Source organism: Peromyscus maniculatus, chromosome 1 (assembly GCF_049852395.1).
Source record: "Peromyscus maniculatus bairdii isolate BWxNUB_F1_BW_parent chromosome 1, HU_Pman_BW_mat_3.1, whole genome shotgun sequence".
NCBI classification, from domain to species: domain Eukaryota; kingdom Metazoa; phylum Chordata; class Mammalia; order Rodentia; family Cricetidae; genus Peromyscus; species Peromyscus maniculatus.
In genome coordinates this window covers 114572627-114586473 of record NC_134852.1, presented here as the reverse complement: position 1 = coordinate 114586473, position 13847 = coordinate 114572627, and the positions used below count along the sequence as shown (strand labels likewise).

At 36.0% G+C, this 13847-nt stretch overlaps 2 protein-coding genes across 2 annotated transcripts; one reads left to right on the top strand and one right to left on the bottom strand.

Annotated features, from left to right (window-relative positions):
- Positions 1-1379: 1379 nt before the first annotated feature.
- LOC102922251 (olfactory receptor 52K1-like) lies at positions 1380-2324 on the top strand. Its single transcript, XM_006978987.1, has one exon. The coding sequence runs from the start codon at positions 1380-1382 to the stop codon at positions 2322-2324; it is 945 nt and encodes a 314-aa protein (XP_006979049.1).
- Positions 2325-5956: 3632 nt separating this feature from the next.
- On the bottom strand, positions 5957-6895 carry LOC102921944 (olfactory receptor 52A1-like). Its single transcript, XM_015997709.3, has one exon. The coding sequence runs from the start codon at positions 6893-6895 to the stop codon at positions 5957-5959; it is 939 nt and encodes a 312-aa protein (XP_015853195.1).
- Positions 6896-13847: the final 6952 nt, after the last annotated feature.

The following is a 13847-nucleotide window of genomic DNA, read 5'->3' as shown; positions in this document are numbered from 1 at the left end:
TCATCAGACTGAGGCAGGAGGATCATGAGTATGAGAAGGACATGACAGCCTAGTGAGTTTGAAGTCAAACTGAACTTCATAGAAAGACCCTGTTTCATAGTGAAATCCCAAATGAAAACAACAATAACAGCAATAAAAGCCAACTCATTAGCCTTGCAAATAATTTGGAACATGCTAAATAGGGCATGGGATGTATTTGATATGAATATAACTATAAAACCCTAGTATTATAAGAAAACTGTCAACTCAAGAAGGAATTATGGCCTAATATTCATATCACCATGTTTGTTTGTAAAGCAACTTTGGAATGCATGCTTTGGTTCATGATCTTATGCTTTTCTTCTTTTATGTGATATTTATTATTATATAGTGGAAATGTTTAATAAAATTACAGAGTCTGAGCCCTAAAAGTGAAATGTAATTACACTTGTATAATTTTTAAAACTTACTATCATGTCCTTACATTAATATTTATCATGCATATATAATTTCCATTTTGGCATATTAATATACATTCAGGACCTCCATTTAATGACAGAAACATTTGTTCTCCTATAAAAATAGCTACACAGTTACAAATATTTAATAACTAAAATAAAGTGGTATTTTGGTAGAAATGTTTATTATATTTAACCCCCAATACTACTCCCAATACAAACACAACCAAACATTTCCACAGAAAATCACTAATTTCTTTTGACCTTTACCCACATCCCAATTGTGCTTTCTGAATAATCTGAAAAATACTAAATTATTATCTGCCGAGGCCTTTGAAAATCTCAGTTTTGTCATCTAACACATCCATTATTCTACCAAAGTGATCATCTTGCTTTCTATATAAATTTCCCAGAATTCCTGGATCTTTTATCAGAATGAACTATTTACATCTAAAGATTTCCAGAGAAAAATCCTAAAGCACCAAGTCCAATCCCCCAAACAAGATCAATACATAATTATATTCAGCTTCCTTGCCTGAAGCAAGCACTTCAATGACTAGCTTGATAATATGCATACACTCTGCCTGTAATGTGTAAGACAAGCCCCATTATATCCTATCACCCAGATGGGGTCATATGATAAAAGGCTAAATGTTGAGCATTGTATAGTCAGAGCAATGGAAAAGTCTATACCATGGAATTAGTAGATGCTTAATGAGAACTTAGTTTTTGAGAAAGCTTCTTCCTCTTAGAGAGAAAATTGTCCAGAATTTTCCTCATTCTCAGTCCAAGTAGCTAGTGTTGATTTGATCATCAATTTATGAATCATTTACCTTCATAAACTACTATACTAACCACTATTTCTAAGTGCGAATACAGAAATTTCATATTATATTATCCATGTTCTCCCTAGGAATCAGACCTTGAAGAGCTCCTATGACCATGCCCTCATGTAATAACTCCATTCCTCAGCCCTTGATATTCATCCTGGCTGGAATCCCAGGCTTGGAATCTTCTCACGGCTGGTTCTCTGTGCCCTTTTTCTTAATATTTGTAATAACCATCATAGGAAATGTCACCATCATAAATATCATTTGGATAGAGAAGAGTCTTCATGAGCCAATGTTCCTTCTCTTGGCTACACTATCTGTTGTGGACCTGTGCCTGGTTATAGTCACTGTGCCCCGAATGCTAGGAATCTTCTGGATGAATGCCAAAGAAATCAGCTTTGATGCCTGCCTCACACAGATGTTTTTCATCCCTTCCTTTTATGTCATGGAATCAGGAATCCTCTTGGCCATGGCTTTTGATAGATTTGTGGCTATCTGGTACCCTCTGAGGTATACAACCATCCTTGACAGCAACATGCTTGTGAAGATGGCACTAGCTATACTGGCGAGGGCAGTAGCAGTGCTGACCCCTGCACCCATCCTGACAAAGAGACTGGAACGATTCCAAACCCAGGTCATTGCTTACTCTTACTGTGCCTACATGGCTGTGGTGATGATTGCGTGTGGAGACATCTCCAATCATATTGTTTATGGCCTCCTGGTTATGGCAGCATCTGTAGGGGTTGATCTAGTTTTTATCGTTCTGTCCTATGCACTAATCCTTCATGCTGTCTTTCATATTCCATCTTGGCAAGCCCGGAGCAAAGCTCTTAGCACATGTGGTTCTCATCTTTGTGTCATAGGTCTGTTTTATTCTCCAGTTGTCTTTTCAGTCTTATCCCAGATTGTAGGGTACCATATGGCTCCCTATTTGCAGATTATAATAGACAATTTGTATTTCCTGGTGCCTCCCATGGTCAACCCTTTAATATATGCAGCACGAACCAAACAGATGCGGGAGTGGGTGCTTCGGGTACTCAACTGCCACAGAGACTGAACTGATACCTTTCATGAAAAGAAGACATGGTGGAATGGAGTTGGGTGCTATATACAGCCAGAAGTTAGTTCAAGATTTTCTTGAGAGGGGAAATCTACTCCTGATTGAAGAGAAGAACTCTGTCAGTGTGAGACTATAATTAGAGCATATTCTTTCCATATGGGTGCATGAAAATCCAGTAACTCTCAAGTGCTTGCTTCTATGTAATAAAAGAAGAGTACTTTGTTACTATTTTTATTTTGTATTTAATCAAATGGGGTCACATGAACTGAAAAAATTGTCCAAAAAATGTAAGAGTACAATTGAAATGTGTGTCATCAACACAGTGCTGGTTAATTTTGTCCTTTCATGGCCGTGTTTTTTCTCTATCCCCAACATACAATCATATATTATAAAAGGCAATTGTAATGAAAGTAGACGTATAAACACATCTTTGAACTTATAAATAAGTAATGAGCTTTCTTTCTCTGCTTAAACAGTTTTATAGGGCAAATAACATGATCATATGAGGTACATAATAAGATGGCTTGAGAGATAGGCATTTCCAAATAAGAAAATGGGCTTTAATTATGGAAATCAATTACTCAGAAAGCAAAAATTATATGGCAGCAAAACTAAGATATATATTCTTGGGTGTATAACTAAAACATTATATATATTCTATAACAGAGACACCCATACATCCATGTTTTCTGCCTCTATATTCACAAGAGCTAGGAAATGGAACTGGTTTAGATGTCTATTGACAGATGAATAGATAATGAAAATGTGTTACCTATATACAATGAGATTTTACTCAGTGATAAAGAGGAATTAAAATATAATCATTGCCTTCTGGAAGAGTTGGAGATACCCTACACATGTGGATAGTGCTCCTTCCAGATACCAAGGGTTATTAAACAATAATTATAGTCTCAACTATGGATATTTCCCTATGAGTTGTTGGTCACGAAGACACCTGGGTATATGCCATTGATCTGCTTGCCCATCAGAATGTGATGATAAGGCACTCTTTATTAAGGCATCACAGCCTTTGGTCAAAGGACATGGAAAAAAACAAAACTAGTTTTCTCCCTACAGGCTAGCTACCATAGTTGCAAAAGGGATGTTTGATGAGGGTGCCATTTTCTTCAGTGGTGTAGCCACTAATAAGTTGCCCTTGCTTCAGTGAATAACATACAAAACATGCTCAGGTGAGAAACTCTAATAAGCTTGGTGAGTGACATCAAAAGAAGACATCGGAGTTGGAGGACTGCATGGGAAGAAGGGTTTCAGAGGGTAATCAAGGTAGATTGGGAGGGGAAGATGGTTAAAATTACTACTATATTATATAAATGTATGAAACTGTCAAAAATAAACATGGAATTAAATGGAAAGAAACCATGGCTTTAAAGAACTGCTTTTTTTTTTTTGCTTTAAATTGTCCTTGCCATATATCTGGTTTCACATACTTGTATAAATTTAACACATTCAAAGCAACACATCTTAATTACTAAAATATTAATTATTAAAGATTATGCATTTCACTACAACATTGTCTCTATAGGAAACTAATACTATCCCTTATGTTCCAGTAAAATAAGAAAAAATAATGAATAAGAGAAGTAAACACTGGAATTAAATGCAAATTTCTACTGAACAAGGTCATGAAAAATCTTTATATGTTGAAAGGTGGCACTTTTATTGCTTTTCTAAATATCTGAAGTTTTAGTTTTCTTCCCACAAATTTGTAGATTTTTCAGTACACGAACATATGATGTACTCATCAGTTTTCTTTACCTTATCATCTTCTATATGACATGAGGGAACTTGGAACAATAACATTTATCCTCCTTATATAGTTTGTTCCTCCCACCAGAAACATTTTAGGTACAGTATTAAAAACTCCTCATGCTCTCAGGCTGCTTCAGAAGTTGCCTGAAGAGAGTCCATGTTCATGTCAATAGCATTTTATGACTTCTTCTATAAGACCTTTTTATGGCTTGGGAAGTACAATTTACCCATGAGTACAATGTGCAGGGAGTACTGTAAATGCATTTTAAGGTGTTACTATCCACCTATTGACAAAGAGGTGTGGAGTGACTGGATAAATGCCTCATAGTTCTATGTCCCCCTGTGACAATCAGGAGTTCTATTTCTTATACTATTCCAAAATGGCCTCAACAAAAGAAAGCTGTGAAGATCCATGCCCCTCTTAAACATTTTTTTCTTGGAATAAGTTGAAAATATACACTGACACTAAAATTTCTCCTATGGTTTGCTTTTGGTAGCATATCTTTATGCCAGTGGTATATTTTTAGGCTGAAAATATTTCCAGGTAAATTTTGTCTGTCTTCCCCTCTGTAAATATAGTATGTCAGTAACTTAATCATCAAAAGGAAAAGAAAATTATATATAGTAAATGGAGAGCTTAGTGAATTAATGTTTGTTTTTTGTACTTATGAGGTACAAGCCAAGAAAGTACATATGCTCTCAATCCATAGTCTCTGGAGGATGAGGGCTGACAGCGAGACCAGAGAGACAAAGGGAAATGCCAGTCTCTATTTTCTTCATTTGTTTCTAAGATCTTTCAGTTCATAGAGATAAGAATAGGAGGAGATATAATTGTATATTCATCATGATACTTGTTCAGTTTAGTAGTACAGGTTTCAAACTCTTCACAACACCTCCTAATTAACTTTTAATGAAAAGTAAGTTATTATGAGTTTCAAAATGACACAGACAGTGGCCATTGAAAACCACACTAGTCTTTAGGCTGTTGAAATGTCTCAGTGGGTAAAGGCACCTGAATTTTTATAATGTATATTTTATGCAAATAAATAAATATATGTAGTTCATATTTTGCATTTATATAAAACTGTGTATCAGATGGTAGGGATGTTAGTAGATGATCCCCTGCAACAGAACGGTTTGTTTATGAGGACATTGTTGAATACAGAGATGAGGCTGCTGAAGATGAGGCTGTTTTCCATGATCTGATTTCTCATGGAAGTCAGAGTCACACACATCTGCACAATCCGAGTTTTAATGACACTAATTTTAAAACTGAATTAATATTATGGGTAAAAAAACTTTATCATCCAAAGTAAAGTTTAACATTTAAATCTCACATTTAACATGATGTCCTCCATGAAGTCTTGCATGATTCCTTTTACAATCTAGACAAGTTGCTTCTCCATGTGAAGCCAAATACGTTGTTTGAAACTTTTCTCACCTTAACTAACATTACATTAAATTTTGTCAATGCTGTTATCATCACTGTAGAATCATAGAACACATCCGTGTCACTGTCCACTGTCAGGGAAAAAAACTATCTTTGTATTACATAAAATACAATAGGTGTCTCAGTTGGGAGAAAGAAAACATGGGTATAAGAATTCAAGAAAGAAAGGAAACAAAATGGAGAAGAAAAACATAGATAAGGGATCATAGGAATGTATTAGATATATTTGTATTTTTCACATGTGTTTATTCCATGTTCAGACTGATTTTTACCTTGGGAATATACACTCATCGTAGAAGATCACTGTATTGGAAAAAATTAATAAAAATAGGCACATATAGTATAAGAAGCTTTGACAGGCAACTCTAGTTTCCCTCTAACACAATACTTTAAGGGTTTTTACTGAGTATTAGAGTTCAGAAAAAAAAATTTGTACAACCCATCTGCGAATCTCCTTGGTCTTCACACCATAGACAATGGGGTTAAGGGCAGGGGGCAGAAGCAGATAGATGGTAGACAATAAGATGTGGACATATGGTGATACATGACCAAAACGGTGACTGAAAAAGGAAAAAAAGGCAAGGATATAAAACTCCAAGAAGACAACAATATGAGCTGTACAAGTGTTGAATGCTTTGCTTCGTGCCTCTTTCTGTGGAAGACGAAAAACAGCTTGGAAAATCAAAATGTAGGAGATGAAAACAAATATCATGTCAAAACCTAGAATTGCAAAAGCCACAAAGAGCCCATATGATTTATTAATATGGACATCTTCTGCTGCCAGCTTGACTACAGCCATGTGCTCACAGTAAGAATGGACAATTACAACAGAGTGGAACCATTGCAGTCGCTTAAGGAGGATAGGTAAAATCCCAACAAGTACAGTTGCCCGAACTGCAACCATCAGAACCACTCGAAGTAGAAATAAAGGTGTAAGGATGGATGTGTGTCTCAGAGGATGACAGATGGCAACATATCGGTCAAAGGCCATGGCCAACAGGATGCCAGACTCCATTCCTTGCAAGGCATGGATGAAAAAGAGCTGGGTGAGGCAAGCATCAAAAGCCATGGAGCACGAACTAAACCAGAAGATGGCCAACATCTTAGGAGCAATGGCTAAGCAGAGACCAAGGTCAGTAGCTGCCAGTACTGCCAAGAAAATATACATGGGTTGGTGTAGACTGCGTTCTGTGGGGATAATGACTAGCAGGAAGAGGTTCCCCAGCAAAGCCACCAGGCATACAACAAAGAAAGGAAATCCAATCCAAAACTGCACATGCTCCAGTCCAGGGATGCCAATCAAAATCACTGTCCTTGGGTTCAGATATGACAAGTTGTCGTATCCCATGAGGTTGATAAATGCTCTACTCACCACTTATCTTGACACCTACTCAGAGAAAACTGATGAATGTGGAGGAGTATACTCACATTTCCTCTCATAATCTTATAAATGTAAAAGTATGACCATATGGCTTTAAATCTTTGGGCATTGACTTAGTTTCATAAGAATGTTGTTCTTCAGTATTCTTTTGTAAACCCAGTGTTGATTTTTAGATTATGAACATGACCTTATCTTCATCTTCTAGGCATTGTAAAAGTGAAAATTAATGGTCTAATTGCACTGATTCTGTGAGTTTTTGGAGTCATCCCAGCCGGTCTCAAAGAAAGCAAATAGAACTCTTTCCATATCCATCTCTAAACTTAGCATACATTCCAGACAATGTTAAAGGTCACTATGACAAAGTCATATTATAGATCATCCATCTTATAATCAAATGATAACAATGATGTAAGTACTCACAGATCTTTGAGGACAGAGGGAGTTTAGAACACAGAGAAAAGGTCAATGAAGCAAAAATGGAACCATAAACTAAGAAAGGAGTGTCCCAAACCTAGAATACTATATGCCCTCTGCTTACATATGGTTTTTACACACTTACTCTACTAATGTGCTTCATACGCAGCAAAGCAGCAGGGCTCTGAATTTTGTAGTAGAATTCAATGTAATTTACTTTATTTTGCTCATTTAATTGCTACCGGCTGGCAGTTAAAATAATTTCTTACACTATTGAGCTTTTCCACTTCAAATATTGTTCAAGTTTCTCTTCAAACTTTGCTAATTCTCTCTCCTTGGTAAAAATTAAAACCCACCAAATCTTTTTTTTTTTTACCAATCACTTTATGAACATAAAATTACATATAATTTTCATTCCACTTTCTCTATGATTAATCAAAGGTAAATATAATCACTGAATAATTCTGAATGGAATCTTAAAAAATACTTCTTCTTGGAAGGAAATGAGAAGCTAATGTGTTAAGAAAATAATATTTTGTTCATAGTAATTAGCACATTAATACATATGCAAGGATAAGCTGAATTTCTTCAGTGTCACATAATATAAAATATTTCAGTAGTTAATGAAAAGGGATAAATATTTCTATATGAGCTTCTCCAGCAAGAGAAACCGTGAAAGTATGACAAAGAAAATAAAGAGATTTTGATTAAACTATTGGGAAATGTTGGATGACAAAGTCATTCAGATGCTTGTTTGCAATGAGATTAGCAGTAGAAGTGGAAATTACTTAAAGGTGATTACTAACAAAACTGCAAATGCTTTGTGAGGAGGGCAAAAGTTGTTGAGGCAAAATGTAAAGAGGCTGCAAAAAGAAATTCCATATAAGATCATTATTTAAAAGCTGATTGATGATCTAAGCTGGTTGAAGACCAAGGCAAAATTAGCTCTGGTCTCACTATACTAGAAAATAATTCAGGGATCACATTTCACAGTTAAAAACTCAAGTATCACATCTGGTTTCTCCTATATAGTATAATATATAAAATTGTGGTATGTAAATACATAATATTTTTCAATAGGAGTTTATAATTTGCTTTTATGTATCAGAAAAAGCATAAGTTTTGAGCAACATATGTTTCTCTGACAATCTGGATTTCAGGAATGAGATGTGACCTGTCACTGCTTAGGAAACAGGATTAAATAATAAGCTAAGAAAAGTAGAATGCTCCTATTTTTGACTCCCTCTTCATATACTTCCAGCTGTTCTGCTCAAACTATATGCTTGTTTGTACACACACACACACACACACACACACACACACACACACACACACACAAGGCACACACCATCTCTTTCTATTTTAAATTTTTACTAAGCTAATGTTAGGCAAAATTTGATTGAAAAGATACCTTGATAATCTTATTCTCACCTTGTTCTTGATACTAGTTATTAGCATATCTAGTATGCCTTCCTCACACTTAATTAAAATGATGATACAAAAATTACCTTCTACCTACCTCTTCCATCTCTAAAGGTTGTTCTATATCTAGATGTGAGCCTAATCCATATCACATACTATCAAGAAAACAAAAATTCTGGGTCCAAGAAAGAAAACTGGCTCATGCCAGAGGAATAACCATTATCGAAACATTTGCAATGAGGTCATCTGATTCTCTATTTATTGGTTTGCTTCCTTTTAAAATTTGCTATCATCAGAAATACTTAGCTATATAGAGGTCTTAATACATGGAGAAGAATCTCACCCAGGCAGAAAAACAGCTAAATGGAACAGCTCTTCTCTGATGCAGTTTAAATTTGGAAAGGAATTAATAGCTTACCACCTTGCATCATTTGCTTCCAGCCACTACTTTGCATGGATTTTTTTAGAACTGAGCTGTTCCCAGGTCTGTGTTTTAACCTAGTCCCTGGAGGAGGACTGCTACATTTCTGAAATCCATCTTTAGTTTGTATAGGAAAAATTCTCATTATTTGACATGAAGTTGCACAGCCTGAACACAAATATCTATCTGTGTATTTTGTCAAGTAGTTTTGTCAAGACATCTTTAGAACGTCAGCATACCTTAATGTGTAGCATTCATAGAATTCAAAGTGTCAAAAATTAAAATATGGAGAGTGAGAGCAATTTAACAACAACCAGAAATTGATGGATTAATCTTGGATTTGAATACTTTAATTCCCCCCTCAGCATGACTGAGGACTGAGAAACCAGAACTGCACCTTGACCTCTATTTGCCTAAAAGGGAGGAAGAAGGAAAGAAAGAAAGAAAGAAGAAGAAAGAAAAAGAAAGAAAGAAAGAAAGGAAGGAAGGAAGGAAGGAAGGAAGGAAGGAAGGAAGGAAGGAAGGAAGGAAGGAAGAGGGGGACAGGAAGGGAGGGAGGGAGGCAGAGAGGAAGGAAGGAAGGAAAAAGGAAGGAAGGAAGGACAGAAGATAGTCATGTATTAGCCCAACCTTCTGGCCTATGACCACTTTTATATCAAAATCAAAAAAATTACTATTTATCTTGGAAAATACGATGTCACTAGAGCTGTCATGTATCCCTGGCAACTACTACTATATTACTAAATTTCTTTGAAAGTATTGTAGTACTTTGCAGTTTCAAGAATAAAGGGAAGTACACTTTGTCTCAGCACAAAGACACTGCAGATTTCACCTGCTGCCGAACTCCACTTGAGAATGTGCCCCTCCGCCCCCGTCTCATCTTACCTGTTTCCATGTCACTTTCTACCTCCTCATTGTAGTTGTGAACAAGGCTACTCGTAAATTAAAACAGTTTTATTTCTTCTTTCCTTTTTACATCCTTGCCTATTTATCTTATTATACCAAGTTTGTAAACACACTTTGTAGTGGAAATGGTGGAAACCAAATGCCTTTTCATTATTCCCACCATTAGGGAGAATTTCTGATACTCTCCACCAACATTGATGTCAGCCAAAGATTTTTCACAGAATCTCCCTTAAATTGTTCAAATTCTTTCAACTTCATTTTGCAGTCTTTCAATGTACTGATATTTCATTTTCTGAAACTGTTTTGAGATTGAAAACCTTTTTTTTTTTAAGGATTTATTTATTTATTTATTTATTTATTTATTTATTTATTTATTTATTTATTTATTATGTATACAGTGTTCTGTCTGCACATATCCTTGTAGGCCAGAAGAGGGCACCAGATCTCATTATGGATGGTTGTGATCCACCATGTGGCTGCTGGGAATTAAACTCAGGACCTCTGGAAGAGCAAGCAGTGCTCTTAACCTCTGAGCCACCTCTCCAGCCCAGACAGCCTTTTTTGTTAAACCATTTGATAGAATTGTCCAGGGAAGATGATAAGTTAGATTATGTGAAAGCTTTTTTCTTTATATTTATTTTTCTCATGCAATATATCCCTATTTCAGTATCCCTTCCCCCTACCCTCTGAATTCTACTCCCAGTACCCACTCCCTCAAATCCACTGCTCCTGTTTCGCTTCAGAAAAAGCAGTCCAAGCAGCTATCAACCAAACACAGCAAAATAAGATGAAATAAGACCAGACATAAACCCTCATATCAAGGCCAGACAAGACAACCCAATAGGAGGAAAAGTGTCCAAAGAGCAGGCAAAAGAGTCAGAGACATCCCACTTCTACTTTTAGAAGTCACACAAAAAACCCAAGCTAAACAACCACAGCATGTATGCAGAGTACATCCCCAAGAATGGTACAGATAGGTCTGGAGGCAGATTGATTCCTAATTTTCTGAGGAAAGTCTATATTGATTTACATAGTGGTTGTACAAGTTTGCACTTGAACCAGCAATGGAGGAGTGTTCCCCTTGTTCCACATCTTTGTCAACATGAGCTGTCATTTGTAGTTTTTATCTTAGCCATTATGACAGATATAAATGAAATCTCAAAGTAGTTTTGATTTGCACTTTCCTGATAGCTAAAGATGTTAAACATTCCTTTAAGTGATTCTCAACAATTTGAGATTCCTCTATTGAGAATTCTGTTTAAATCTGTATCTCCTGTTTAATTGGATTATTTGGTTTATTGATGCCCAGTTTCTTTCTTTTTTTTTTTTTTCTTCTCAGATCACACTTTATTGGAGCACCTCTTGGTTAAGGGAGAGCGGGAGGTGAGGGGCCCCAGAACTAAAATGCAGCTGCTTATATAGGGAATCAGGCAAATGTGCCGATCTGTGATTGTGTCCCGCCAGAATGCAAGCACGGGGAGCCACGGGATAGGCTGAGGACATAAGGCCAATTACCATACCCGCGCATGCACAGGTCACAGGACATGTAGTCCCGAGAGCATAGCCAAATATGGAGTTGTTTACAACTAGGCTACCAGGAGGCCAGCGCCATCTTTGAATGGCGGCTCCCTACATCTCCCCCTTCTAAGTATTTTTTGAATATAGTTATGTATAATTGTTCATGTAACTCATCTCATCATTCTAATGCCTCATGAAATGCATTTGAAGCAACTTAGGATAGACATGGTGGCTCAGGCCAGTTTCTTGAATTCTTTATATATTTTAGATTTTAGTCCTATATTGGATGTGAGGTTGGTGAAGATATTTTCCCATCCTATAGCGTGCTGATTTGTTCTATTGATGGTGTCCTTTGCCTTACAGAAAATTTTGTTTTGTGAAGTCACATTTATTATTTGTGGATATTAGTGTCTGTGCTAACAATGTTCTGTTCAAAAAAGTCTTTTCCTTTGCCAATGCATTTAAGGCTATTCTATTCTTTCTCTTCTATCAGGTTCAGTGTATATGGTTTCATGTTGAAGTCTTTGCTTTACTTGGACTTGAGTCTGTACAGGGTGATAAATACTTATTTGCATTCTTCTACATGCCCACATTTAGTTAGACCAGCATCATTTTCTGAAGATGGTTTCTCTTTACCAGTGTGTATTTCTGGTCTTTTTTGTTTGTTTGATTTTTTTTTTAATCTAAAATCAGGTTCCATAGGTATGTGAATTTATGTTTTATATCTGGGTCTTCAGTTTCATTCCATTGAGCAATGTATCTGTTTTTATGCCAATATGGATTTTTTTATTATAATAGCTCTGTGGTATAGCTTCAAAACAGGGATACTGATACCTCTGAAAGTTCTTTATGTTCAGGATTGTTTTAGGTATCCTGAGTTTTGTTTTTCCATGTGAAATAGAATATTGTTCTTTTAAAGGTCTGTAAAGACTTGTGTCGGAATTTTGATGAGGATTGTGTTGAATATGTAGACTGCTTTTGGTAGGATGGTCTTTTTATTATGTTAAATCTACTAATCCATGACTATGAGTGATCTTTCCATCTTCTCATATCTTCTTCAGTTCTTTCTTCAAAGACTTAAAGTTTTTTGTCCTGCAAGTATTTCATTTACTTGGTTAGGGTTAGCCCAAGATATTTTATACTGTTTGTGGTTATTATGTGAATTGTGTTGTTTCTCTGATTTCTTTCTCAGTCCATTTGTCATTTGTATATAGGAGGAAGGAATACCATTTTGTTTCATTTTGTTTTTTTAATCTTGTAACCAGCCACATTGCTGAAAATGCTTATCAGCTGTAGAATTACTCTGGTAGAATTTTTTGAATTGCTTGTATATACTATCATATCATCTGCAAATGAAGATATTTTGACTTCTTTCCAATTTATATCCCCTTAATTTCTTTCAGTTGTCTTATTGCTTTATTTACAAATTCAAGTACTATATTGAATAGCTATGGGGAGAATGGAAAGTATTACCATAAAATATTTAGATGTTTTAATGAGAGAGTGATTTAGAATTGTTATTCACTAAATGCATTCTTTGAAAATGGCATACATATACATAATACATTGTGGTTATTCTCATCCACCATCTTCTCTCATCTCCATTTCCCTCCAAATACCTTTCTAACATTCATATCTTTTTGATTTATTTGTGATGTACTGAGTTTAGCAAAGGTCATTAGTTTGACCATAGGATTGTAATTAACCATTGGAATCAGGTGGGCTGACCGGAGAGCACATAGGTGATAACGATGACGCTCCCTCTCCCAGAATATGTAAGTAGACAACAGTCCAGCAGGAAAGGATAGTGCTCCATGTGTTCCTCCCCCATTGACAACTGACATGTCAGACCAGTGTAGGTAGCCACAGATGCTATGAGTTCATAATTGCAAAGGCTACATCATTCCCAAAGCTGGCATTTTGCAGCCCTTCTCCCTAACTTCTTGCTCTTATGTTCTTGCACCCCCTCTTCTTCAACATCTCTTACATCTTAGTAGGTGATAAACATGCTTTGTTCAGGGATGAGTCCTCAAGATACAGTCATTCTGGGCTTTGACCATCCATGTTTCTCTTCACTCACTATCTTTCACTGCAAAGAGAAGTTTCTCTTATTGAGCTGAAAGTAGCAAATGTCTATATATATTTAAACATTTAGAAATCAATTGGGTGCTGTGCTGATTTAGCTAGACACCTGCAATGAGTTCCCTCTCCATGCCTATGATGCTAACCATGGGTTTA